A 27969-nucleotide genomic window follows, 5' to 3' on the forward strand; every position below is an offset into this window, starting at 1 on the left:
ACGCACACAAAGTCTTGTTTTTCAAATTTATTTTTAATATTTCACATTAAACGAAATTTAACCATACTCAGTACAGAGCATTATCACAATAGTACACACAAAGAACTTTAAAAATAAAAGACAAAAGAATACAACCTTCAACAAGTTAAATGCCACTTTACTATGTAAACAAAAATAAAACCCTGATGCTAAAAAGATACATATTCAGAGGTAAAATACATATACAAAAACACTTAACATTAACATAATCCACAACTAGATCACATTCTTTGCAAGAGAGTACAGATATTAGTACTCTACATCTACAAAATTTCAAAATCCTGTTAAAATCAAAACCATCTCTGGTTTATGATACAGCACAATTCATAAGGCAAAAATATAGGCATTATCATCCAGTTCTTTAATATCACTTGTTTTTAAGGCAAACTTGGAACTTTTTGCTTAGGATTTTAAATTAAATGGGACTTAACACATGATAACCTGACAAAATTAACAATAAGTTATCTCTAGTTAAATATGTATAAAATAAAAAGATATGGATAACAATTTTTCTCTCTGCAGAGATGTAAACTGGATTTTTGACTCCATATTCACACCAGTAAGAAAACCTGTAAACCTGTAATATTTAAAACTTATTGTATTCCTCATTCTTCAAATGTGAATCAATACTGAATCAATATACTGTAAGTGAAAATCTAATAAACATCCAGCCACAGAATAACTGTATCTAATTAAATCATGTCTAACTAAAGTGCTGTCTTACAAAGGAAAAAAAAAGAGGTTAAGAAGTAGAACTGGATGTTAACTTGACGTGTGACATCTTTATAAGTTATTAACTTTCAAACTACAGAGGTTATAGAGGTTATCACAAGTTTATTGAACTTTAAGCAGTGTATTTATTGTAGAATCTGATTTTCCTGAAAATGAGCACTTCGGTGACAATACCAGAAATCAAACACCAAAACTGAAAACAAACAGCATTATATTTACATATATTTCCTTCAATGTTAGCCAGAGCCTTGATGACATAATATTTTTTTTAAGTTTCTATAATTCTGTTTTTCTACTAGAAAATATATTATCCAATTTTAGGAAAGTTGGAGTTCTATAAATATTAGCTTTTAAATAATTCTCTTTCATGTCAATAAAACCTAATTGGACACTAGAGGACACAAATGTTTATACATAAATTGGATCTCCAATCACTTTTCACGATGTCGGAAATAAGGAATTAGATTCACACTTTACCGTAATAGTTATTTGGGTATAGGTCTCCCTTACTATATTTTACTCTTTGGGTGAAAAGACTATATCTTATTTATATTTCTAGCCCCCATAGCATCTAGCACAGTATCTCATATAGTAGACCCTCCATATTTGTCAAGTTATCAAAATAATTTTTCAAAACCTAAGGCCATTCTCCTATTACTTTTACGTCCTAAATGTAATATTCATTCATGTTTAAAACAGTATTAGCAATAATATATGGAACTTATATAACTATCCTTTGGGTTACATTAAAAATCACTTGAGTTCTGTTACTATATTTAACAAATATTAAATAGCCAAACATTTCTAACAGATTAAGTCTTCATAACATAATTATAGAAGGCAATTATCTTCTAAATGATTAAATTAATTTCTATTTGCCACTATTACTTTTTTCCAAAATAGTTCTGGGCAATCTTAAATAGCTTTCTCCTCCTTGCCTGAGTATATAAAATTATTTCTAAAATCTTTAACCCTGGGAATTTATAATCAAACATTTCGAACCTTTTTAACACTAGAAATGTGGCTTTAAATTCACAATTTGTCAGCAAAGTATTCATGATGAAACTTCTCACAAGCTGAACGAGAAGGCTCTGTTGTAAAGTTATCAGCTGTCAGGTCATAATACCTCTGGTTCTTATGCACAATTAAGTAGGTTTAGCAAACCTAAAATAAATATTTCTAAATTTGGGGGTTTTTTTTCTCTTCCTTTCACAGGGTTTCATAGTTTGTTCTCTAGTATATTGCTCTTACTACTGCCCAAAATGTTTCACATTTAGTCTTCACTGAGATGAAATTTAGATTCTTCCAAAACAATGATCAACTTATATCTTTGGTCTAATTTACCAAACGATTATATATTTTATACTAATTTGATAGTGGGGATGATATGTGAGGAAAACATTGTGAAAATAAAATGTATAGTATAGATCTGTTTACAATTAAAATAAATTTCTATAGTCTTTCAAATTCCCTTATCTTCTGGGGAGAGGGGCTTAAAAACAGTGTAATAGGATGTATTTAATAATTGATTAACATTGTTAATGTTATCAAGAATAACAATTCTTTCTAATTGATATAAACAGAAAGAAAATTGAGATGGGGATTTAAAATTAAGTATGTGATGGAATCTATTTTAAATTGCTTTCTTTTTTTTTTTTGTGGTATGCGGGCCTCTCACTGTTGTGGCCTCTCCCGTTGCGGAGCACAGGCTCCGGACGCGCAGGCTCAGCGGCCATGGCTCACAGGCCTAGCCGCTCCGCGGCATGTGGGATCTTCCCAGACCAGGGCACGAACCCGTGTCCCCTGCATCGGCAGGCGGACTCTCAACCACTGCGCCACCAGGGAAGCCCTAAATTGCTTTCTTTAAATAAAGTCTAGGCCAATCACAATAGTGCACCTTGTTTCTATTCAACAGATTTATTCAAATCAATTATAAAGTTATTGCTATATATCATTAAGTTATTCAAACAAGCAACATAGAAAATATTCAGCCTGTCAATTTTATTAGTAGCTCCTGTTGAGTTCTTAATTAGAAAGAGACTAAAAATCACTTGCAAGGTTTTATAATCTGTGCAAATATTCATAAAGCATGAAACTACTTATATGATTAAAGATGAGTTCACACAGTTTTGCAGTATATATTTAAGTCTACAACTGGTAGTTTATGGAAGAACAAGGAAAACTGAAAATTGCCTGGCTATAAATAGTTTTCAAGAAATAACATATATGCTAAGAAATGAACCTATGTTTTATAATTACAAATGGCTTCTTAACAATAGTTCTGAACATTATGGCACTTAAGAATGCAATAAGAACTTTTTCTTAGGAAACAAATATAGTTTTGTAGAGACTATAAAGAGATAGTGGGAAGTTAAAAAAAAAGAGAAAGAAAAAATCAAGGGAAGGAAAACAAAATGACTACAGTACCAAAAATACAAGTACCAACATCCTAATAAAATGCAAAGTAATGTATTCAAGATTAAGAGACATTTACTAAAACATGCAAAACAAAATGAATTAACCAGTTCTTTTAAATAAGCTGTCACTTGGGTAAAGCAAACAATTCTGCTTTAAAAGATCGTTTCTTTAGTCAAAGTGGAACTGAATTTAGAACCATTACTCAAGTAAACATCAAGTTCCAGTTTTCCTCAATAACTTTAAAATATTCAGTTACCTAAGAAATGTACAAAATAATGCTTAACTGCCTAGTGCTTTATATTTAATGCATATATTTCTGTTTTTAAGAAGGGCATATAACATCTAGCACAAGAAGAAAGAAGATAAAATGTATCTTTCTTTAAATCACTATTCAGGAACCATGAAAAGCATAACAGGCCATTTGAATGTTTTTTGGATGTAAATATTAGTATAAACACTAACATTTTTAATAAGCACAAATGAGCCAAACCAGTAAAAATGAAAGATACTATCAAAACATGTCATGCATATCTCATATTTAACATCCAAAAGAACATTGGTATAGCCTTGTTACAGATCCTACAGTTAGCACCATTTTTATATCTGAATACTTTGAAAAAGCAAACAAAAGTCTTAAAAAAACTAAAATTATTGTAAGCATATATGAAAAACTCAATGTGCACTAAGGGTGGTACTAAACATTTGTCAAATATTTACATCAACACTGGGAAGCCTGCTGGACTACTAAAAAAAAATTGAAACTGATATGCTTAACTCTATCCATGCTTAGCATACCATAGATGGGTAACTAAATTCATCCAGCATTAACCTGCCCATATAAAAAAGGCATACACAGTAAGTATCTGATTGCTTAAAATAGGACCCGAAATCATGACAGTAAATGCATTTATCTTGCAAACTTATTACATCCCCAGCCCTAAAGCCATTTAGCAGTAAGAATATCCAGGTGACTCAGTATGGCATGTAATTTACAACCCTTAAAAGTACCAGAAAAAAAAAGCAGCCCTTTGTTTGTTTAAGATGTGAAGCATATGAATTTATATCCAACAGATAGTATCAGCACTCTGTCTAGTCACTCAGTATACTCCAGCATCTAAGTATCTCTCATCCTGGTAAAAAACGGTGCAGAACAAGGAGAGGGAAGAAAGCTAATTTTTTTTTTAAAAAAGCAGCAAGGTTTTCTCCACATGTACACTTATGAACATAAAACTATTCTATCCCAGTATTAGGAAAAAAAAGTGCACAATTCAATTGGCAAGATCTTTCCTTTTTTTTTTTCTTGGATTATCGATTCACTGTATAATCAAGAGCAACCAAAGCTACTTGTCAGTTCAAAGTACCCAACAAAACTTTGAGTCTTCATGCCATTTCAAGTTAAAAAGAAAGCAATGTAGCTTTTGGGCTTCAGAAAACTGGGCATCCTTTCATGCAGCACAAGGTTCATCACTACGCTATTTCCACAAGTCCACACTTGTCAAAGTGCAGTTAATCCAAAATTGCAGCGACAGTATATCATGCCAGCTGAATCCAGCCATGTATCTGAGATGGGGTCATATTTCTGCACGGTATTCAGATAGGAAGACCCTGAGTGACCACCCACTACATAAAGGTAGTTATCAATTACTGCAGCACCAACTCCTAGGAAAGGTGGGTAAAAATAGGGGAAAAAAATATGTTAACCATGAAGCAGACTTCGCACTAAAGTAAATTTGTATTTAAATGTTTTCTTAAAATAATTTCAACAATCTATTATTAATTATACAAGCAATATAGCAATATGTGCTTACTGGAAAAAAAATCCCTTAGTATAAAAGAGCTGAAGTCTTCCTTCATCTCTCCTCCTCAATCCTACTCTGCCTCTCTCTACCACAGTTAAATATTATTAAGAATGTAGTATATATCTTCCCATATGCTTTCTTCTCTATTTATATTTATATTTTTCAAAAATCTTTAATTTTTGTTTTCAAATGTGTTAAAATTTTAAATATATAAACTATATAATTTATGCTTAAAAAATTTTACTTTATATATATATAGTTCTAAAAAGAACAAGGCTACCCAAATATTTTACATTTTCATTGTTTTAAGATTCTCCTTCTCAATGGTACCACAGAAACTAATTCTAGTAAACAAGCCTTTCAATTTCCTTTGTATGTTTACTTTTCAGGAGTTGCTTTAATCATAAATGCAAGGAATACTCCTAAAGCATTTCCACCAGTAACTTAAAACGTTCCTTTTAAAATAATGTGATTTGAGTTTGGGTTTAAGGATAATTTCTTCTTTTCCTCAAAGGTTTATTTGTTTTTCTTTATGAAACCTGAAACCCAACCCTTTCTAGATCAACTATAACTATACCCCTTTAGGAGGAGAGAACATTTGAAAGTAACATACAGACTGCTGATGAACAATAAAAAACAAAACAGAACAACCCTAGGATCCTGGGTGTGTGTGCACATGTGTGTGTAACACATAAAACAATTACATTTGCTACCTGGACACAAAGGGCTTCTATAAGATACTTTCTATTATCAGTATTTCTCAGGATGTGCTGTAGAAGTTTAAAAAATAAAAATATGCACTTTGGCATATTAAAATCACAGTAAAAAAATCTATATAGTTTTGTCTAATCAAGTTGTCAGTCAAGTTTATCACAAAAAATGTTTTTTCTGGACAAGTAATAATATTCTTACTGTTATATCCCAAGAAACTACTATTTCAAGAACATCACTATAAAAAATATTGTCCTATATGTTTAGAAATTGGTATGTTATTATTACCTGTTCTGGGTTCTTTCATTGGTCTACACACAGTCCACTGATTTTGATGAGGGTCATATCTTTCAATGCTTGACAAATGTGAAACACCATTATGTCCACCCACCACAAAAATAAAGCCTAGCATGACACCCACACCAAAGTGAATCCTTTTATCTGCCATAGATGCAACCATCTCCCAGGAGTCCTTACTTGGATCGTAACGCTCCACACTGCAAATATTCACAAAAGAAAGAATTAATTCACATATCCTTTGTGTCACTCTTCCTACTAAAGCAACTAAAACCCACCAGAGTTTTAAAAGTGCAAACGGACAGATATAAAACAAGAGTAGTTTGTCCCAAATGTTCAGATTTTGCTGATAAAATCACAGGGATAAAAGCTTACCTTGTAGACTGGTGCAATAATAGCCATACCCTACTCTATTATATTGTACAAGCAGCAAGGTGTAGTAAAAGCATGGAGCATTTGAAGTCAGAAAATCTGGGTTCAAGTACTAATATTACATACCTAGACCTACCACTTTGGATTTGTGTCTCCTGGATAAGTCATTTCCTGTAAACATGGGCATAATATAACCTCAAGGATTCATGTAAGAATAAAGTCCAATGAGTATGCATGTGAAAGGACTCTGAAAATCACAAACTGAATATAGACGGTTCCTAAAGATACTAAGGATATTCCACACAGCTAAGGAAAAGGGAAGATGAAGAGAAGGAAAGAAGAGGAATGTTTTTCTTATAGGTGAATTCATGGTGACTAACTGTAAAGCAAACACTACATACTTCATAACACAAACTGGCTAATCATAATAATGATTATTGTAATAATTATAATAATCAGAGTAATTTATGAGAATTCACAGATTTAAATAAAGTCTGTATGCCAGAGAATTCTTGGCATTTCCAAGTTGCTTTATGGAAATTCAAATCAAATCAGAATTTCCAAATAAGCTTTCCTGGAAAATCCCAGAAGGCCTTTAAGCCTACACTTTCCCTGAATGGTTGCAAAGGCAAGTTGGTTGAGCTTGTTCTGGTCCTAACCTAACTTCTCAAGAAAGCCTAAAGCATTTGAGAGTAAGTTCAGAATAGGGATAGATTAGACTAGACTAGAAGACTAAACTACAACTATTTCTGAAAGGACACCAGGATAAAAACCGTTAGAGCAAAATCACTAGACAAGAAAAATCCTGTGAAAAACTGTAACAAGAACTTAAACTTCAAGAGCATTATCTCAAAATTAAAGTACTTAACCTTTTATCTTAGAAATTTCTGCTAGCAGCTTTTCAAAAAATAGAAATGCATGTCTGGGTCCCAAATACTTGTCCTTCAACTAAAGGAGCAATAAAAAGGGAGAAAAATTTAGCCTACACAGAAATAAAAACTTATAGATGAAATGCTGTTGTGTCATTATTTTCTCAGCCTGTTAACAAACCACCACATACTCTCTTTTATTAAAATGCTCACAATAAATAAAACACATACCACTATTAGAGATAAAATACTATTAGAGATAAAATCTTTGGAAGATCGACTTTCAACAAAGGTTCAGAATTATGATTAATTTTCCATATAAGCACTTTATGCTTTTGTTTTTCTCATATATATATTTCTCCTTTATTCAGAGAATACTATAAAATACAGAAATCTCACATTTAAATTTCAGCACAGCTCAGATACATAATGATACATGTATGATTACAGAATAAGAATCCAGAACAGAATAGTTAAATAAGGCTTAAAGTTTATGATGTGCTATAATATTGTATAAGCATATAGAAATTACATTTTCCACTTTTTTATTCTATTAAACAATGTAGTAACAGATCATCCATCCATACACAGACATATAGACACACACATTTATACATACACACACCACCCCAAAATCTAAAGTTATCTAACTTCATCTTATTTTCAGATTTCTGAATTCTAAAATCTAGTTCATTTATATTGAATGAATGAATGTAAAATTTAATAAAAGGGATTTGATTTTTAGCTTTGTATTAAATCTCCATGTAAAACAATTACAATTATACTTATGGAGCAGGTTAAGTTTCCCAAATGTCTATCAATATTACTTTAAAAATTAAAAAGGGAAGTTCATTCATATACACAAATTGTTTAAAATCCAGAAATCATTGTTAATGATACTTTTAAAAATCTACAAGCATATACAACTTGATTAAGTTAAATACCTGTTCATGTGGGCAGGACCATACCCACCAATGGCATATATCATTCCATCCAACACAGCTGCCGCAAAACAACTTCTTGTTGTAGTCATTGGTGCCACAGGTTGCCACTTTCTTACTTTGGGAATGTACTTCTCTACAGATTGTAAATAAGATTGTCCATCATAACCACCTAAAGCATAAAGTTCTCCTGCAAGTACCACTACTCCAAGGGTACTTCGGCTCTCATTCATTCTCTCAAGAGAAGTCCAGGTATTTGTATCAGGATTCCAGCATTCGACTGAATTTTCATGTTTTCTGATAGTGATGCCAGGACGCACGTTAGTTTCAATACCACCTATAACATACACTTTTTGGTCTAAAACGCATATTCCAAATTCATAGCGAGGAATGTTTAGGGGTGCCAAACCAATCCAAGAGTCATTCTGAGGAAAGTACATCTCCACACTAAAGAATAAACAGAAAAAATTAAATTTAAAACATCAAAATGGCCCATAAACAATATCTGGCAAAACTGAAGATACACGTATGCTCTGACACAGCAATTTCATTCCTGTGTATCTACTCTACTGAATGCCTATTACAGCCAGTTTTGCAAAAGAACACAAATAGAGAAAGGTTTACAGAAGCTCAACACAGTCATCTATCAAAAGGAGAATGGATAAATAAGATGTGGTATACCCACCCCATGACAAAGCAATTCCATTCTTAGATATGCACCCAAGAGAAATGCACACATATGTATATGTACAACAGTGTTCACAGTAGCATTATTTGTAATAGTTGAAAACTGGAAACAATCCAAATTTTTCATCAACCATAAAATGGATAAGTAAATTGTGCATATCATATAAGAAAATACTATACAGCAATGAAAATGAACAAACTACAATTACATGTAAGAGTGATGAATCTTACACATATAATGTTGAGGGAAACAAGCCAAATTCAAAAGAATATATTCAGTATAGTCTCATTTCTATCAAGTTCAAAAACACTTCTAATCTCTAGATTAGAAATGAGGGTGGTGGTTACCTTTGGGGAGGACAGGGAGGGACCTTAAGGGTGGTTTCTGGGTGTTGTTCATGTTCTTTTCTTGAAATGGTTTTTAATGTTTGCTTTGTGATAATTCATTGAGCTGTACACTTGGAATTTGTGGACTTTTCTGTATATGTGAAACATTTCAATTAATTTTCAGTCATCATATTCATAGTAGAAAGAAAATGTTGTATTATGTCCATCTACTATAATACCATACGCCAATGAAACTAAATGAATTATTTCCTCATGCAATCTCAATTTCATAAACTTACTGCTCAATGATAAAACACATCTCTGAAGAATATACATGGTACTACTGCATTTACATAAAAAATGTGTAAAACCTAACTATATACTGGGGCACATATAATATGTGGCAAAATTATAACAAAAAGCAAGGGAATAATACATTAAAAATTCAGAATACTGGTTACTTCTAGGGGAGAGAAGGAGATGGCATCAAGGAGGGGCACAAGGGAACTTTAAAACTATTGTTAGCCCAATCTCAACAATACTATTTTAGACCACAATTAAAATGTACACTGAGACTTTTTAAAAGATAAAGGACATATCAATTGACATTGATAAAACATCAACAGTTTCCTCCTATTGGAGGAAAGAAATGCAATCTACCAAATGTTTCGAAATATTTTAGAATGTTAAATATTCTAATATTTATTCTAATATTTAGAATATTAAAGAAATAAATTAAACACAAAAGTTTTCATAAAGCAATCCCATTTAAGGGAAAAGGAAGGTAACATCCAGCTATATTTTCAATGTATAAAAGTTATTTGTATAACACAACATTGTTAATCAACTATACTCCAATATAAAATAAAAATTAAATAAACAAACAAAAAAAGTTCCTTGTAGAATGCTCTAAATCAATGATGGCCACGGGTCACATTAAGCCCACCAGCTACTTTTGTAAATACGGTTTTACTGGAACACAGCCATGCTCATTTGTTTATGTATTATCTATGGCTGCTCTTGCACTACAATGGCAGACTTGGGTAGTTACAACTGAGACCATATGACGATGACAAAATTTAAAATATTTACTATTTGGCTCTTTATAGAAAAAGTCTGGCAACTCCTACTCTAAGTTATCAGAAAAGAAAGCACTTTTTACTACTGTTGTTAAAAAAATATTTACGCTGAAGAAAATAAATTGCATGTAAAGTCCATGATTTATATCAATATCCTGTTTTTTATTTTCTTGGTGGTTACTCTGATTAACTGTATTCATTCAAACATATTCTTGTCCCAGTCTGCTCTCATCACAAATTCCTAGCTCTCCTCTTTAGCATTTTTTGATATAGCTAGCAATAATAAATCCCCTCTGACCTGGTCTGACTCATATAAAGATGTAAATGATTTCACAAAGGAAAAAAGGGCATAAAGTGGAAGAAAAGTTCATGAATAACCAGGATGGATAAAATTTGTGCACTGGGAGGGAGAAGAGGTGTTTAAAATTGAGAGTGTTGTAGAGAATGGATGACAATGTGATTAAAATAATCAGATAAGTGATTTAAAAAGAAAACAACAAAAAGAAGGAAATAAACAGGAAAATCAAACTATTTTAAAAATATAATAAATTAGCAAATGTTAAGAGTATAAAATCTATTAGCATCAATCCTTTAAAAGCCTTCTATTTACCTATCCAAACAGGCAAACAGTCCAGATTTTCCTCCTACTGCACAAAGTACTTTGGGAGCACAGCGAGGTCGTGTCATCAAAACTGTCTGATGAGAGAGTCTGTTTTCAGGCATAAAGTGGTACTTTAGAGCTTCATTCAAAAGATGTTTACAAGTGCGATCATCACGAATAAGATGATTTGCTTCATATAATCTAGTGAGAAACTTAACACTCAGCAATGGTAATCGTACACTGTTAAGTAGCTGTGCTAAGTATTTCTGGCGTTCTTGGACGTCATACTTGATCCAAGACTCAAGTGCATAAAAAACAGTCTCTTCAGTAGCTACATTCAAACAGTCATTGGAAACAATTTCATCCAAATCAGCATGCGTAAGCTCAAAAAACTCTTCAGTCTGGCAAACTGCTTCAAAATTCTGGCATATGTATTTAGTGGCTGCCAAATAAAGGTCATGACAACCATATGTCTCTGCAAAGCGAGAAATTCCAATACAATTACCAGGATCAAGTTGGCTTTCAAGAAATGCACAACATTCTTTCAGGACAAGTTTTATCTGGAGTAGGTTTGCTGCTGGAAGCAGAGATTCAACTGTGTCCTGTGAAATAAAAACAGTCCCTGTATAGGCATATTCCACAATGGCCTGTAGAGCAGTTTCATCAATGCACTGAAACTCAACCTCACTGTTCTCTTTTTCAGAAAGGTTTCCAGTAAACATAGCTTTGAAATATGGGCTGATGCTGGCAAGTACCACTTTGTGAGCATGGATTTTAACATCACCTACTCGAAGAATGATGTCACAGAGTTCGTGATGTTGACGAAGAAGATTCAAGCCCTGTAGAAGTTGTTCAGAATGTAAGTGGGTTAAGTTAGCAAGCATGTAGGTCGGGGATGTGTGGTCCATCTACAGAAAAACAAAAAGCATGAATAGTTATTTCAAAATAATCTTGCAAGTGATTACTTTTACAGGTAGCACAAAATAAATGAGATTTGTTGTTTATCTGCATTTTTTTTTTTTTTTTTTTTTTTTGCGGTACGCGGGCCTCTCACTGTTGTGGCCTCTCCCGTTGCGGAGCACAGGCTCCGGACGCGCAGGCTCAGCAGGCATGGCTCACGGGCCCAGCCGCTCCGTGGCATGTGGGATCCTCCCGGACCGGGGCACGAAGCCGTGTCCCCTGCATCGGCAGGTGGACCCCAACCACTGCACCACCAGGGAAGCCCATGTTTGTTGTTTTTTAAATACTAAATACTAGACAGAGGCTTTTAGAGTTAGAAGGGAAGTTAACAATCATTCAACTCCTTTATTATAGATATTAAGCACACTCCGTGCTTCTAGAAGATGAACAAGATTAAAAATAGAAGAGAAGAAAAGAGACTAGAAAGAAAAGAAGAAGAAAAAGTGAGAGGCAATAAGGACTGGGGTAGGTTGAATAATTGCTCCCCCAAAAGACATCCGCATCCTAATCCCTGGAAACTTTGAATGGTACTTTTATGGCAAAAAAAAAAAAAAAAAAAAGACTGTGCAGATATGATTAAGGACTTTGAAATGGGGAGATTATCCTGGGTTATCTAGTTGGGCCCTAAGTGCAATCACATGTACCTTATAAGAAGGCAGAAGGAGATTTGACACAGACAGAAGAGAAGGTAATCTGACCACAGAGGCAGAGATTGGACTGATGTAGCCACAAACCAATTAACATTGGCAGCCACTAGAAGCTGGAAGAGGCAAGGAACACAGTCTTCCCTAGAACCTCCAGAGGGCACAGAGCCCTGCCAACGCCTTAATTTCTGCCCAGTGATAATAATTTCAGACTTTTGGCCTCCATAACTGTGAGAGAATAAAGTTCTGTTATTTTAAGCAACTGAGTTTGTGGTAATTTGTTATAGCAGCCATAAGAAATCAACACATGGATACTTCAGAATGGCTCATAGCAGTTGCTTAGAATAGATGAAAGGAATGTAAGACATCTACACATTATGAACTGTTTCTTTCCTGTCTCATTCATACCTCAAACACAAGTAATGGGGATAATTTAAAAAAGCAGAAAATTTGGTTCCTATTTTAAAAGTATTATCAAATAAACTTAAAAATTCTGAACATTATTAAATAATATAAATGTTGGTAGGACTGGGAGAGGATAGCACTTCATTCCTGTGAATTTTTAAGTGCAAATATACAAATATTAAAACTTTTATCTTCATCAAGAACACCATCATTTCACACTTGTTTCATTTGAATTTTATGTCCATTAACAAATTTTGTTAACATGACCACATTATAGCTGATATCACCAGCCTCCACTTCTGATCTCTCCAACTAATCTTGCACACATCTAACAGAATAATTCTCAATCAGGGTACAGACAAGTCTCAAGAAACTTGTTGGTCTTCCAGTAGGTACTTTATTCCAGAACAGAATATTGGTAAGAAAACAGCAACCAGAAGGCACATGTTTAGATCTGGGTCTGTTCTTTTTACTTACTATAGTGTTGACCTCTTAAACTTGTTTAACTTCTTTTAGCCTCAGTTTAATGGAAAAAGTTAACATCTAGACTGAAAAGAGAAAAATGAACAACAGGAAAGCAAGTAGATATAGCAAATAAGTGAGAGGATTAAGAAGTAGTCCTAGCTACTTTACATCATTAACTTTACCTTATCTTCATTTTCCTTATCTGTAAAGTGAGATCATAATAATACCTGAACTATATATATCTCACAAGGTTTTTGAGGATCAAATTAGATAATGCACAGGAACATATAACAAACTGTAAGAGTTATGAGTACAGGGTACTATGGTGAGGCAACAGAAATGTAACAGTATCAGCGAAGAACAGGGACCTTGGAAATATAATGAGTTTTAGTTCTAACTGGGTCATATACTATTATATGAAATTGGTACATTTCTTAATCTAAGTATTAATTTTTTCATCCCTAAAATAAGAATACCTCCCACCTATCTCAGAAGGTTACATGAAAATTGTTCTGTAAAGTTTAAAGTTCCACACAACTTGAAGTGCTATAAATACAGCACTTAAGTCTCATTCTCTTCTCATGATCCCCACTTTCACTATTTCCCATTCTTTCCATAATGACCTTTCATTCCAATAAAGCTCATGTAATTACCACAGCTCTATATAAATATTTTCTTACATTTGCCAGATTTTGCCTATAAACTTTCTCCTCTCCCATGTTCTTTTCATCCAATTCAAATTTTCAAAAGGCTGGTTCAAAATTAACTTCATCTGAAAGTCTATAAACATTTAAGTACTCAATTCCTTTACATGCAATTAATTTAATTATAAGTGCTGTTTTGTGAAACATACCCGTCTCAACTCTCATTTGTCTGATTCAACAAGAAGATGTTACTCAGGATGAAAAGTGAACAACAAACAGGAAACATGAATGATACAGAAAATAAGAGAAGGAAATGAAGAATGACACCTAGCTAATACAATGAGATGAGAAAGGGAAATACAAGGCACACTGATTGGAAAGGAAGAAACAAAACTGTCTTTGTTGGCAGATGACATGACTGTCTATGTAGAAAATCCAGAACAACAACAACAAAAAAACAAACCAAAACAGTGGAACTAATAGGCAATTATAGAAAGTTTGCAAGATACAAGGTTAATATACAAAAGTCAATCAATTTTCTATAAACCAGCAATGAACAAGTGGTATTTGAAATTTAAAACATATAACCATTTACATTAACACCTAAAAATTGAAATACTTAGATATAAATCTAACAAAATTAGGTACGAGATCTATATGAGGAAAACTATAAAATTCTAATAAAAGAAATCAAAGAACTAGCTAAATAAATGGAGAGATATTCCATGTTCATGGATAAGATGACTCAACATTATCAAGATGTCAGTTCTTCCTGACTTGCACTACAGATTCAATGCAATCCCAATCAAAATTCCAGTAAGTTATTTTGTGGATGTTGCAAACTGATTCTAAAGTTTTTATGGGGAGGCAAAAGACCCAGAATAGCCAACTCAATATGGAAAAAGAAGAATAAAGTTGAACATCTGACACTACCCAAATTCAAGCATTATTATAAAGCTGTAGTAACCAAGACAGTGCGGCACTGGTGAAAGCACAGACAAATAGACCAATGGAACAGAACAGAGAGTCTAGGAACAGACCCGCATAAATACAGTCAACTGATCTTTAACAAAGCAGGAAAGGTAATACAATGGAGAAAAGATAGTCTTTTCAATAAATGGTGCTGGAATGTAAAGTAAAAAATGAATCTAGACACAGACCTTACTTATATCCTTCACAAAAATTAACTCAAAATGGATCACAGACCTAAATGTAAAATGCAAAACCATAAAACACTTAGAAGATAACACAGGAGTAAATTCTAGATGACCTTGGGTATGGCAATGATTTTTTTTTAGATAAGACACCAAAGGCACAATCCACACAAGAAAGAATGATAAGTTGGATGTCTCTATAAAACAAAACAAAACAAAACAAAACAAACACACAAAAACTTCTACTTTGGGAAGAACAATGTCAAGAGAATGAGAAGACAAGCCACACACTGGGAGAAAATACCTGCAAAAAAACACAACTGATAAAGAACTGTTATTCAAAATAAACAAAGAACTTTTAAAATTAAACAAGTAACAATCTGATTAAAAAATGGATTAAAGACCTTAACAGATACCTCACCAGAGAAGATACAGATGGTAAGTAAGCAGATGAAAAGATGTTCAAGATCATGTGTCATGAGGGAACTGCATATTAAAACAACGACATAGTACCACACACCTATTAGAATGGTCAAAATCCAGAATACTGAGAACACTAAATGCTGGACAGAATGTAGGGCAAAAGGAACTTTCATTCATGGCCGTGGGAATGCAAAATTGTACAGCCACTTTGGAAGACACTTTGTTAGCTTCTTATAAAACTAAACATACTCTTACCATACAATCCTGCAATCGCCTTCCTTGGTATTTACCCAAATGAATTGAAAACTTATGTCCACACAAAAACCTGCACATGGATGTTTATTGCAGCTTTATTCTGAAGTGCCAACACTTGGAAGCAACCAACATGTCCTTCAGTAGGTAACTGGATAAACTATGGTACAACAAGGCCATGAAATATTATTCAGTGCTAAAAGAAATGAGCTGTCAAGCTATGAAAAGACATGGAGAAAATGTCTTACCAAGTAAAAGAAGCCAATCTGAAAAGGCTACATACTGCAAGATTCCAATTATATGACATTCTGGAGAAGGCAAAACTATGGAGACGGTAAGAATATCAATGGTTGCTAGGAGTTAAGGGGGACGGAGGATGAATAGGCAAAGCACTCAGGATCTTTAGGGCAGTGAACTTACTCTATATGATACTATAATGGTAGATATGTATCATTATATATTTGTCCTAACCCACAGAATATAGAACACCAAAAGTGAACCTTATGGTAAATTATGGACTTTGGGTGATAATGACGTGCCAATATAAGTTCATCAATTGTAACAAATGCACCACCGTGGTGGTGGACGTTGATAATGGGGGAAGGTACACATGTGTTGGGGACGGGTGTAAATGGGAAACCTGTGTACCTTCCTCTTAATTTTGCTGTGAACCTAAAACTGCTCTAAAAAAACAGTCTTTTTAAAAAGTAAATTAAAAAAAAAGGAGACCTAGCTACCTTATAAGTTCACATCTCTCCCAGACCAAACAATTATGTTCCAAGATATTTAAAAGAACCTGTGGATGAGATCCCTGAATCACTGCCAGTGCCACAAGACAGGAGACTATTTTCAAAAATAAGAGTGTAATTTCTACTAACATTCTGGTAAGGTTAATGTTAATTTCAGATAACACTTTAAAACAAACGATCAAAGGTTTGATATGTGAAACTTAGAAGAGGATGTAGTGACCTCTAAGACTAGGATGCTTGAGTTAACAAGAAGACGTGTCACAGATTAACCTTTTTTTTTTCTGATGTATTTAGACTTGCAGATCAGAAAAATATACAATGTTTAACTAGATACTTGTAAAGAATTTTATAATGCTTTTATGATTTTGAGAACAAAACCAAAAAATATAAGCTAGTTCAGTTAACTAAATTAGCAAGTGGTTGGACAACCACACCGAAGTATATACTACTTAATGAACTGAGGTCCACCTGGAGGGAGGTTTCTGATGGTATACCATAAGGCCGAGATGCAGATACTGCAGGCGGGCTCTTCAGCTTTGCAGATGATATGAAGCTGCAGAGGACAGCAAATACATCAGCTAACAAAACATGGATCCAAAAAGACCTGACATCTAATAAGAAGAAATTTAAGAGGGATAAATGTTAAGATTCTATAGTGGATTTCAAAACAACTATACAAGTACAGAAAAAGAGAGGAAAGACTCATCTGTAGGATACGTTTAAAGGGTTTAGGGATTTTAATTTTAGCAATACTTTAGCACACTAATCTTATGGAGGTTTAAGGTGCATTAATAGAACTATAATATACAGAACTAGAGAGGAGACATTCCATTTGGCTCTGCAAATGTCAGACCACATCTGGAATACAGATTTGGAGTACCATCCTTTAAAAGGGATCTAAACAAAGTAAAAGAGCTGATGAAGAGAAGAAATTCAAGACATCTTATGGGTGTTGAGTCCAAAGAAAAAAAAGGAAATCTGAGAGTTATGTGCAAAGCCAAAGGGTGAAAGTTACTCAGTAATAATACAATAAAATAGGATTGTTTTGAGGATTAAATGCATTTATGCATATAAAGTGCTTAGAATAGTGCCTATCACTTAGTAAGGTCATGATAAATATCTTATTTATTAATAAGTTATCTTATTACTAGTGATTTTTTTACGTTGTTTGCTTAAGAGGTATTCTGCTTTCTATGTTGTACCATCTCTTACTACTGGCTAAGAAATCTACTTTGTACCAAGTACCATCTTTGTACAAGATGTCAGTGGACATCTTGGACTGCACAAAGTATTGAAGAATTGTTGATTCTCAAATCAGGTTAATGAGTTATTGGTTAGATTCATTTTTAGTAAAAATAGAAATCGTACAGTAATAGGTCTTTATACTAATTTTTGTATATCCAATTCAAGACTGGTAAATTACCATCAACACGATATAAAAGCATACTACAATATCGATTTGTAAATATACATACACACACATATATATGTACACATGCAACACATAAAAGAACATATGTTTGTGTGTATATATGACACATATCCAGATATGCAGGATGGTATAATTTTAAGAGACTGGGCTCTGGAATCAGGTTCCTAGGGTTACAATATTGTTTGTACTATTTAATAGCTATGTGACCTTGGGAAAGTGATCTTAAAGGCTCAGTTTTCTCATCTGTAAAGTACAGACAAAATAGTACACATAGCACTCAATAATCATTAGGTGCTATTTATTATTATCATTATCTTCTTTAAGACTCGGTTTTTGCCAGCTAAACCCATGTGACTCCCTTCCACACTCACCAAAAACGGAACAAAGCTTACTTACTGTCAAATGAATAAATACAAACAGGGCAAGGCCAAAACCTGACTAATTTGACCAAAAAAGATACAGTGAGCCACTTTTAAATTCAGACAGTTTATTACTTACAGACAGTGAAAGAAGACTAAGCTCCCTGGATCCTTGTCCCACATACTAAAAAGGACAACACAGAAACAAAAGGGGCTGGATGGCAGCAATACAAGTTGTAAAGAACCCAAACTACAGCAGCAGCAGTTTAATATTCTGGAGCTCTATTCTGCGGGCCAGCGGGACACGAAAGTCCCATACTTCATCACACCAGGGAGGTAAAGAGAAACTGTCTCACGGCAGACTCCCAGGGGTGACAGAGAGGTAGGTCAGAGATGGCCTTGCAGCAGCTCCTTAAAGACCACGCATCCTCTCATGTTCCAGGAGAATCGCAAGGTGTTCCAAGACTCAGGTAAACTTCAGTCCCACAGTCCAAGCTTTTGCCTATGTGGACGCATGCAAGGTCACCAGAATGCCAGGATGAAGCTATTCCCCTATACTTATACCCTCTGTAGTATTTTTCCTTTATCTCACTTTCCTATCACCCCCCAAAATAATAAAAATGATCAAAGGTTTAAAAACCACTCAAGAAGGATACTGGTACAGATGACTTCATAAAAGAAAACCCATACATATTTCTATCATTGTACTGGATTCAAATGACACGACGTTTAATCCCTTTAAGAAGTCTTGAGAATAAAGTTTAAGAGATTATACTCTTAACACATAACCAAAACAATTTGAACTAAGAACTTTAAAAGGGCAAGGTAAATATAGGGAACTTAAAATGAATTACATTGGAGGTTTGCCATAACATCATTCTTAACATTTTAAATTTGACTCCTTTTCTCTCTCAAGAAATCTGACTTAAGAGAAATTAACAGAACTTTAAAACAATGGTTCTCCAAATATGATCCTTGCACCAACAGCATCAGCATCACCTAGGACCTGCTAGAAATGCAAATTCTTGAGCTCAACCCCACATCTAAGGAATCAGAAACTAAGGAAGGGGCGGCAATCTGTGTTTTAAGAATGCATTAGTATTTTTATGCATGCTAATGTTTGAGAATCGCTTAGAATATTTCCAGCACAAGTGTAACTGCTTAAAAATTGTAGCAAATTATAACTGTTACTCCTTCAAAATTATGAATTACAACTGTGACTATACTTGGTTCTTAGTTATTTACCCATAAATGGCTAAAAATAACTCACAGAAGCAATAATTCCTAATCTTCAAAACCTAACCTTTGTCAGTTTTACACTGGCAGTTTCATTTATCTCAATAACAACCTTGTGCAGAGTGAAGAACAAGTACCATAGAAAACAGGAAAGAACAGTGAGGAAAAGTGTGAATTTCAGGGCCAGAGAGATTAGTGGGTTCAAGTCAACATTTGACTACTTAATAGCTGTAGAGTTTGGGCAAATTACTTATTCTAAACTTGAACGTTCTCATCTGTAAAATTTGTTGTGGATTAAATAGAATGTTTGGTTTGGAGAAACAAGTCAATGGTGAAAAATAGAAAATACAGAAATAGATAATTTAATATATGCAAATTTAGTTTATGATAAAGGCAGCATCTCAAAATCAGTGAGGAAAAGAGGGACTTTTAAATAAACATGTTGGGATAACTGAGCCTCAGGAAAATAGATAAAATCAGATCCCTTCCATATACCTATGCCAGGATAAATTCCTTATGGATCAAAGGTATAAATGTAAAAAATGGAATCATACAAGTATTAGAATAAAATGGAGTGAATTCCTCTATAACTTGAGATTAGAGAACAGTTTCCTAACTATGGTACAAAACCCAGGGGCAATAAGTGAAAAAGTAGATTAAATTAATTACATTAAAAAACTTTGAATAGCTAAAAAAATCATAAGCAAAGAACAAAATATAAATGAGATTGAGAAAAATTTACAATATATACAAAAAATGTATCAGCAATAAATAAAACATTCCTAAAATACTCTAGCCCTGTAGAAAAATTAGGCTGAAGAAATGAACAGATGGTTAAAAAATACAAATGGTTCTTAAGTATATGAAAAATCACTCAACTTCAGTTATCATCAAATGAATTAAAACTATATGGAGTTAACAATTCTCTCCTGACAATATACTCTTGGTGAGGCTGTAAGAATGAGGCACACTCATACATCCTTGTGGGAATGCTGAATGATACAGACCTCTGGAGATAAATTTGGTAAGTTTAGCAAAATTACATTTGCATTTACCCTTTGATCCAACAATCCTACTTCTAAGAATTTATCCAAAAAATACACTGGCAAAAAATATATAAAGGCAAATGCATAAGGTAATAATCGTAGGTCTATTTGTACAAGCAAAAGAATAATACCTTATGCTTTTGTACTTTCATATTTGAGAGACCAAGAGGCAACTGACCAAGAATTTTACAACAACTCTAATGCCCACCAACCAAAGAATGGCTGAAAAAACCTATGGCACATCCACACAATGGAGTACTATGCAGCTGTGAATAGAAATGAGGAATCTCTGCATATACTACTCTGCAGGACCTCCCTGATCCAAGCAAGGAAGAGAAATGTGTGTATAGTATGTCACTATTTATCTAAGAAAGGGGAGGTTACAAATATACATACCCACTTATTTTTTTTAAAAAAAGGAAATATTACATGGTATACTTTTTAAAACGTTACCTAACAGAGAAGGGAGAGAAAAGAGTGGAGAGGATAGAGATAGAAGCTACACATCTTTGAATATATCCCATTTATAGATTTGACTGTGGAATTAGGGAATTATTTTACCCAATTATAAAGCAAAATTAAACCTTAAAAACACAATCCATAAGAAACTTGAAAATAAAAGGAAGCAAAGGAACCCAATGTTCATCTAGTTAGTAGCCTAACCATACCATTCCAAATAACTTTAAAACAGTAATTTGATAGTCCATCCCTAGTGGGGTATGCCCTAAAAATTTTTACATCACTTTCAGTAATCACATTGTTGGTGAGAGTGTTATTTGTATTCTGAAACTGTTACTGTGCATTGCCACAATGCATAATTACATGACGTTTCTAATTCTATCGTCCCTAGAGTCATTTGTGATCTGGGATTCTCAATATGGGAGAAGAGAAAGATGCAAGACTGAGACATTAAATATAAACCTTGTAGTCTGATTTTGAATTAAAAATATCAGTATATAGAAACAACATTATATACACTAATACATATGTATTATACATATGAAATATATGAGATATACAAATGTATAAAATGTACATTAAGAAAAAAATTGTATTTCCTAGCTCTGGCTACTGAAAAGGGCTAGAAATTATGACCAGCCCAGTAGCAAAGAGCACTCTTAGCACCAGATGTGGTCCCTAAATATTGTTTCCCTCCAAGGGAACAGAACTCCTTGGAAAAATGGCTGATTCCAGACCTTGGGCAGAAAATGTCACCATAAATTTGGAATCTTTACATACTAGGTAGCAATAAAGCTATCAATGATGACTAAGGTCATAAAAAACTTAGGAGCCAAACTGAATAGGCTCTCATTAGTCAAAGAGATAGGACAAACTGATCATCAATTATAGTAACTGCAATTGATTAAAACACAGCAGACATGCTTAAATCCATGAATTCATAATGATAATAAAATTACGATAATTTTAAAAAAGTGATCACCACTGGAGGATACTAATGAATCAACTCATTATTTGAAACCTAGCAAATAAAGGGAAAGAATCAAGCATTTATCATGCCTTTCCTATAATAACTGTACCACTGGGTTACCAAATAGATAAGGGTAAGTTTTTCTTTATAAAAGTACTCCAGTTATTAAAGAAGGAATGATAGAGTATCACCATTTTACAATCTTAATGAATTAATAGAGGTAGGCATTGATTATCAAGGGCTGCTAACGTCACAAAAACAGAGACAACCAGACATCAGGGTCTTCTGATGGAAGATCATAATCCACCTATAAATATTTTTGCATACTCCCACTCACCACACACACACCCCCCCCCCAAAATCAAACATGTAGTCAACAGACTAGATCCAACTATTAATTTATAAGAAATAAAGAAAACAGAAAAAGCATGTTAAACTATAACAGAAGGATGCAATCAGCAAAAACATCCTGACCGTGAGAAATTTTATGGAATAAATAACGTAGACGGCTTCAACAAATAAACGGAAAGAAATAGGATGAAAATGAACCTACAGATTACTATAAACTTAAAAGACATTATCAACGAAATACAACCTGTGATTCATACAGGTGCGTGCACACACATATCATATACATACACACACACCATTTAGGAGACAACTGGGAAATTTCTACTCTGACTGTATTATTGATTATATTAACTAATCACTGTTATTTTATTCTTTGTTGTTGAACAGTGATACCATAGTTTTGTTTTTAAGAGTTTTTATCTTTTACAAATACATACTGAAATATTGGTAGATAAAATGATGCCAGGGACTGGCTTCAAATTAATATAGGATGAGGAATTGGATAGAAATGGATATGATGCCATGAGTTGATACCTGCTGGAGCTGGGTGACAGGTACATAAGGGTTCATTACATTATTATCCATTTGCATGTTTATGAGATTTTGTACAGGAAAAAAGAAATAAAGAAAAAGATATATGGCACTAAACCTCACATAAGACTTACAGATGAAGAACCTGAAGTTCAGAGTTTAGATGAATTAACAAGATCACACAATTAGTTAAGACGTTACTGGGGCTATAATGTTTTCTTAACCTTAGAACAATGTTCTTTACATATTACATTAAAAAAAATTACAATGCTGATCAGTGTTGACCTGCTTAAAATATTTACTGAACCAATTTATAATTGTTGCTATTCCTGATAAGACTAAATTATTCTATAAAGAGCATCTAGAATATCTCTGATTGCCATAATGTACCAGCTACTGTTCTAAGCTTTTTACATGTATTAACTCCGTTCATCCTCAGAGTAACACCATGAGATAGGCACTGTTATTATTATTATTCCCATATAACAGATGAAGAAATCTGAGGCACAGAGAAATTAAGCCCAAGGCAAGATTTAAACCTTTGCACTCTGTCTCCAGAGTTCTTAAATACTATGTTATACTGCCTCACTTATAAACTCATAATTTCTTAATCTTATTCAAGTTTTAACTCAAACAAGAAACTAAAAAGGTACAGAACAAAAACCCAAAAAGGACAGATCATATACATATATATAAAATATACACACACACACACTCTATGTAGATCAGATACAAGAATACATCAGAGCTTTAAAATGAAATAAAGAGAGGTCCATGGAACAATCATTCCCTTCTGTTATTTATATAATAGTAGGATTGATTCTTCTTCCCCCACATCCCTGCCATACTTTTTTGTTTTTAATTTTGGTACCATAAAACAAATACTTAGGAGTACTCTAAATCCAAGTAACTGGACTGATTAGTCAAAATTGAATAAATGGTATCCATTTGAAAAGTTTTAAAAAGGTAATAGCATTGTACTTCACTTCTAATCACATTCTTATTACATAAATATCCACAATATAAAGATAACATTAGATAAATTTAAAATAAAATCAAACATTCCATAGTCTACAGCAGCTTCACAATTTTAGATTCTGAAATCAAGCGATTAAAGGTCAAGTTGTGAGTTATTATACTTAATTGACACCTAAGCTACAAAACAGTGGTGCTGAAATCAGCTGGGAGGCAATTATCTGCTACAAAGAGAGCAAATAAATGGTCAAGAGAAATAAGAATTGTTTAAATTTCTTTCCCACAGTTCAATTTTCCTCACAGAAGAATTCAACTAATGATGGCATAATAATTTTGACAGTGAGCCTATGGAACAAGTTGGCATATTTTCCTTTTCTCTGAGATTGACTTTCATTATATCTAGAGAAACAAAAGAAAAATTAGAAGCCTGTTATGAGTCATTATATCATAGATTCCAAAATAACACAGAAGAAAGCAAGTCCCCAAAGCCATTACTACATCCAGTAAAAGCTCTAAGTTACATAATTAAGCCATCTACTGAAAAACTGGTTACAAAAAATGTGAAATCCTGTTAACAGATTAGTGCTTAAAATGCAACAAAATTTTTTTTTGTTTAAAAGTAGCATTTTGACTCAGAAATGCACAATGGATTTGGAGCATAAACCTAAGTAAATGAAATATAACACTGATACACATCAAGAAAAACTGTTTAATCCTACATGTATAAAAATAAGCTCATGGGCCTCCCTGGTGGCGCAGTGGTTGAGAGTCCGCCTGCCGATGCAGGGGATACGGGTTCGTGCCCCGGTCTGGGAGGATCCCATATGCCGCGGAGCGGCTGGGCCCGTGAGCCATGGCCGCTGGGCCTGCGCATCCGGAGCCTGTGCTCCGCAACGGGAGAGGCCACAACAGTGAGAGGCCCGCATACCGCAAAAAGAAAAAAAAAAAAAAAAAAAAATAAGCTCATAATTTCTTAACCTTATTAAAGTTGTGACTCAAGCAAGAAACCAAAAGCGTTCAGAACATAAACCCAAAGAGGAAGATTAAAATACATATAATCAAATAATACATAATAATAGATATGAGTGATTAATGATGGAAAAATCTAATTTTATCCTATAGTTTCAACACTCTCCCCCACCAAAAGTTTTCCAAAGCTCTAAGCAAATAGCTAAATTGACTCATTTGAGTAATTACTTTCTGATGCAAACACCCACAAAATGTGCCACAGTACAAATGTAGATGATGTAACCTCAAAAAATTGTTGTGAGGATTCAATGAGTTAATATTCATTAAGTACCCAGCAAAGTGTATGGCACACAGCAAACACTCAAATAATAGTGTAATTATAATTACTTGTTAATGTTAATAGCACCTTTCATTTCCATAGCAATTCTTCACAATAACTTCTTAAACTATACAAAATTCTTAACAGTTTACAGAATTCAAACTGGTTTCCAATATTCCTGGATGTCTGTAAAATCTGAGTAAGAACAAGGAAAAAACTATAGTGATTCATCCAACCAATTAATATTTTATTCTGACTGTGGAAATAAAGGATGCTTTTAGGGCAACTGTGTTTACCTTAACTTCAGCTCAAAAAATTAAGGTATGTATCAGAAACATTCCTTAATTTAACTAACTAATCCATTAATTTAAGTAAACTTTCTTGAACTTACTGAAATTATCTTGAAGTTATTATTTTAACTTCTTTTATCTGAATTTGCTGTTTTCAATGTATTCTTAATTACTCCCTTTCAACTTTCAGAGGTGTACTATTAATACACCTAATAGTGTATTCCATTGTTCTGGAATTTGATTTAAAAATTTTTATCCTACCTCTCTATATGGTTAAATATAAAAGACTTTTCTAGTCAGTACACAATTCCTAGAATTCAAGAATAAGATTTTTTGAAAATCTGCTTCATGATAGAAAAACAGAATATACATTAATTGGATGAGATTTATTTTTCACAAAATAACTCTAAAAGATAGTAAGATATGGGATGCTGATAAGGTCCCATTTCCTGGTCCCATCCACCATGAAGACTAATGCATCTACCAAGTCTTCATCAAGGAAATTAAAGGTAACAGATAGATATAAAATAGACTGCAATCTATAACACAGTGATCTACAGGGCCCTGAGAAAAGGGGTCAAAATGAAAACTCATCGTGCTTTGTTCCAAGGAAAAGGATATAACTAGTTGATTTAAGTATCCAAGCCCCTTGAAAATGTATTCTTTATAGAGAGAAGGGGTAATTCTTAAGCTTCTACCATAATTTTGATGATGATATATAATTCAGGACTTTCCAAGTTCACTTTCTTTGTTCCACGATTACCACACAACTTCCCAAGTTCTTGCATACAGGAAAGAGTGCACTGGATTTTCAACCTGAAAATTCTGATTACTGGAAAGGGTTATCTTCTATTACAACATAAACTGGCATTCTAATGTGTACATTCTGATGTGTACATCATTCTTTTAGTTAAGTCTGAATTGAGTTCCTGAAGTCTGAGCATACATGAGTAAAAGTATAAATCTGAACTTCTTACGTTGGAAATATGAGAACCAGACATTCCTTCTCACTGACAACTTCTAAAATCATCTCTTGGTTTTCACTCCCCTGCCCTTACCCTGCCCCTAAAATTAAAAAAAAAAATTTTTTAGTTAAACCAAATTTAGGCAGATTCATTTAAACACTGAAATGACTAATTAAAATCAAAGTAACAACCTAGAACTTAAACCAAAACAGAAGGATGCATGTTTACACAAGCCCCATTTACATTTACTCTACTCCCAAAAGAAAGGGGAAAAAGAAAAAAGAAAAGAAACCTATAATAATCAAATTGTGCTTTAAGACAACACCCAGAAGTTATTTTTGAACTTCCATTATCCAGCAAAAATTATTTATAAAGTGGTTTGGTATGCTAAGACTTAAAAAAGTATTTAAGAGACATCTCGTGTGGTACAGAACAGGGTAGGAACACTTGCATTTTAAGTGCATAAATTGTGGACTTCAAATGATAACAGACTTTTCTCACTGGGTCATTCAAAAGCAACTGTATTATTCCTTCCCCAAAATATTTTCTTCCACACTCCAAAGAACTCAGCCTCACACCAGGCACTCCAGGTCTTCAATTGTTTCCGCTTAAGTTTAATTACAAGAAGGAAAAAATGCTCACCAAACTCACAATTCGCCTAAAACAAAAAAACGTCTATTATCAACTCTAAATCTACAGGGCAGAATTCTCTTAGGACAGTGATGCCAAGAACTTCAACAGCAACTGAAATTCTTTGCAATCTCGGTTTCCAGGATACTGAAAGGCTGCAGAGACGCGGGAGGATCCTGCAGGGAGGCTGGGGCTGCGGAGGGAGCGGGAGAGGGGAAGGGGTGAGTCCCACAGAGGAACAGCATTAGACTTTGAGAACCTATGAGGGAAAGAAGGTTAGCTACAAGGAAAAACAGATTTATCTCCAGATCAAGTACGTTTTCAAAGAGAACTTAAAGTGATGAGGATAAGGAAAAATGACAGAAAACCACTGACAGAAAACCATTAACCCTCCAAAACCGAGGGTAAGCGAAGTAGGAAAAGGGGGTTGGGGGGGAGGGCGAGGAGAGTAAAGGCCTAAAACACCAGGATTTGAAAAAAGTACGCGAGCTCTGAGCTTGGCCTTGGGCCGGATCTCCCGTCCCGGTACGCGGACGGCAGGCGGAAAGGATCGCACTTAGGGCTGTAGATAGCAACGCGTTTACAACGATTGAGCCCTGCACAAGAAGGTGTCGCCTCTCTCCCTGCTTGCTCCCGTTCATTCCTTTACATCTTACTCCAGCACCAGCGGCACTCCAGCAGAACTCTGCCAAAGCCTGTGCCGCAGAAGGACAGCAAAAGGAAAATACCTGAGTCCTAGGAATCACGCCCGCAGCAACAGGAGGAGGAGCCGTGGACAAGGGGAACCCGGGCAAGATCCTCTTTTGCCTTTAGTCAAATCCCAGTTCTTACGGGTGGGGCGGGGAACTTCCGCCCTGAGCGAGGAGAGC

The 27969-nt window shown here is 34.0% G+C and overlaps 1 protein-coding gene across 1 annotated transcript; it reads right to left on the reverse strand.

Moving 5' to 3' along the window:
- Positions 1-20: 20 nt before the first annotated feature.
- Positions 21-27933, reverse strand: KLHL28 (kelch like family member 28). Its single transcript, XM_082620183.1, has 5 exons — positions 27829-27933; positions 10882-11780; positions 8182-8625; positions 5988-6196; positions 21-4848 (listed from the first exon to the last, which is right to left on the reverse strand). Exons 2-5 carry the CDS (start codon positions 11778-11780, stop codon positions 4685-4687), a joined length of 1716 nt encoding a protein of 571 aa, XP_082476309.1. The 5' UTR covers positions 27829-27933; the 3' UTR covers positions 21-4684.
- Between the last annotated feature and the right edge of the window lie 36 nt (positions 27934-27969).

Source organism: Mesoplodon mirus (genome assembly GCF_964341445.2).
Source record: "Mesoplodon mirus genome assembly, chromosome: 4".
In the NCBI taxonomy this organism is placed as follows: domain Eukaryota; kingdom Metazoa; phylum Chordata; class Mammalia; order Artiodactyla; family Ziphiidae; genus Mesoplodon; species Mesoplodon mirus.

Excerpts from the sequence above, each read along its gene's own strand:
- KLHL28 (XM_082620183.1), bottom strand. The coding sequence starts at position 11,780 with ATGGACCACACATCCCCGACCTACATGCTTGCTAACTTAACCCACTTA. Across the intron at positions 6,197-8,181 it reads GGTCCTGCCCACATGAACAG|TGTGGAGCGTTACGATCCAA; the intron begins GTATTTAACTTA and ends GAATATTTGCAG. Across the intron at positions 4,849-5,987 it reads AATGAAAGAACCCAGAACAG|GAGTTGGTGCTGCAGTAATT; the intron begins GTAATAATAACA and ends CACCTTTCCTAG.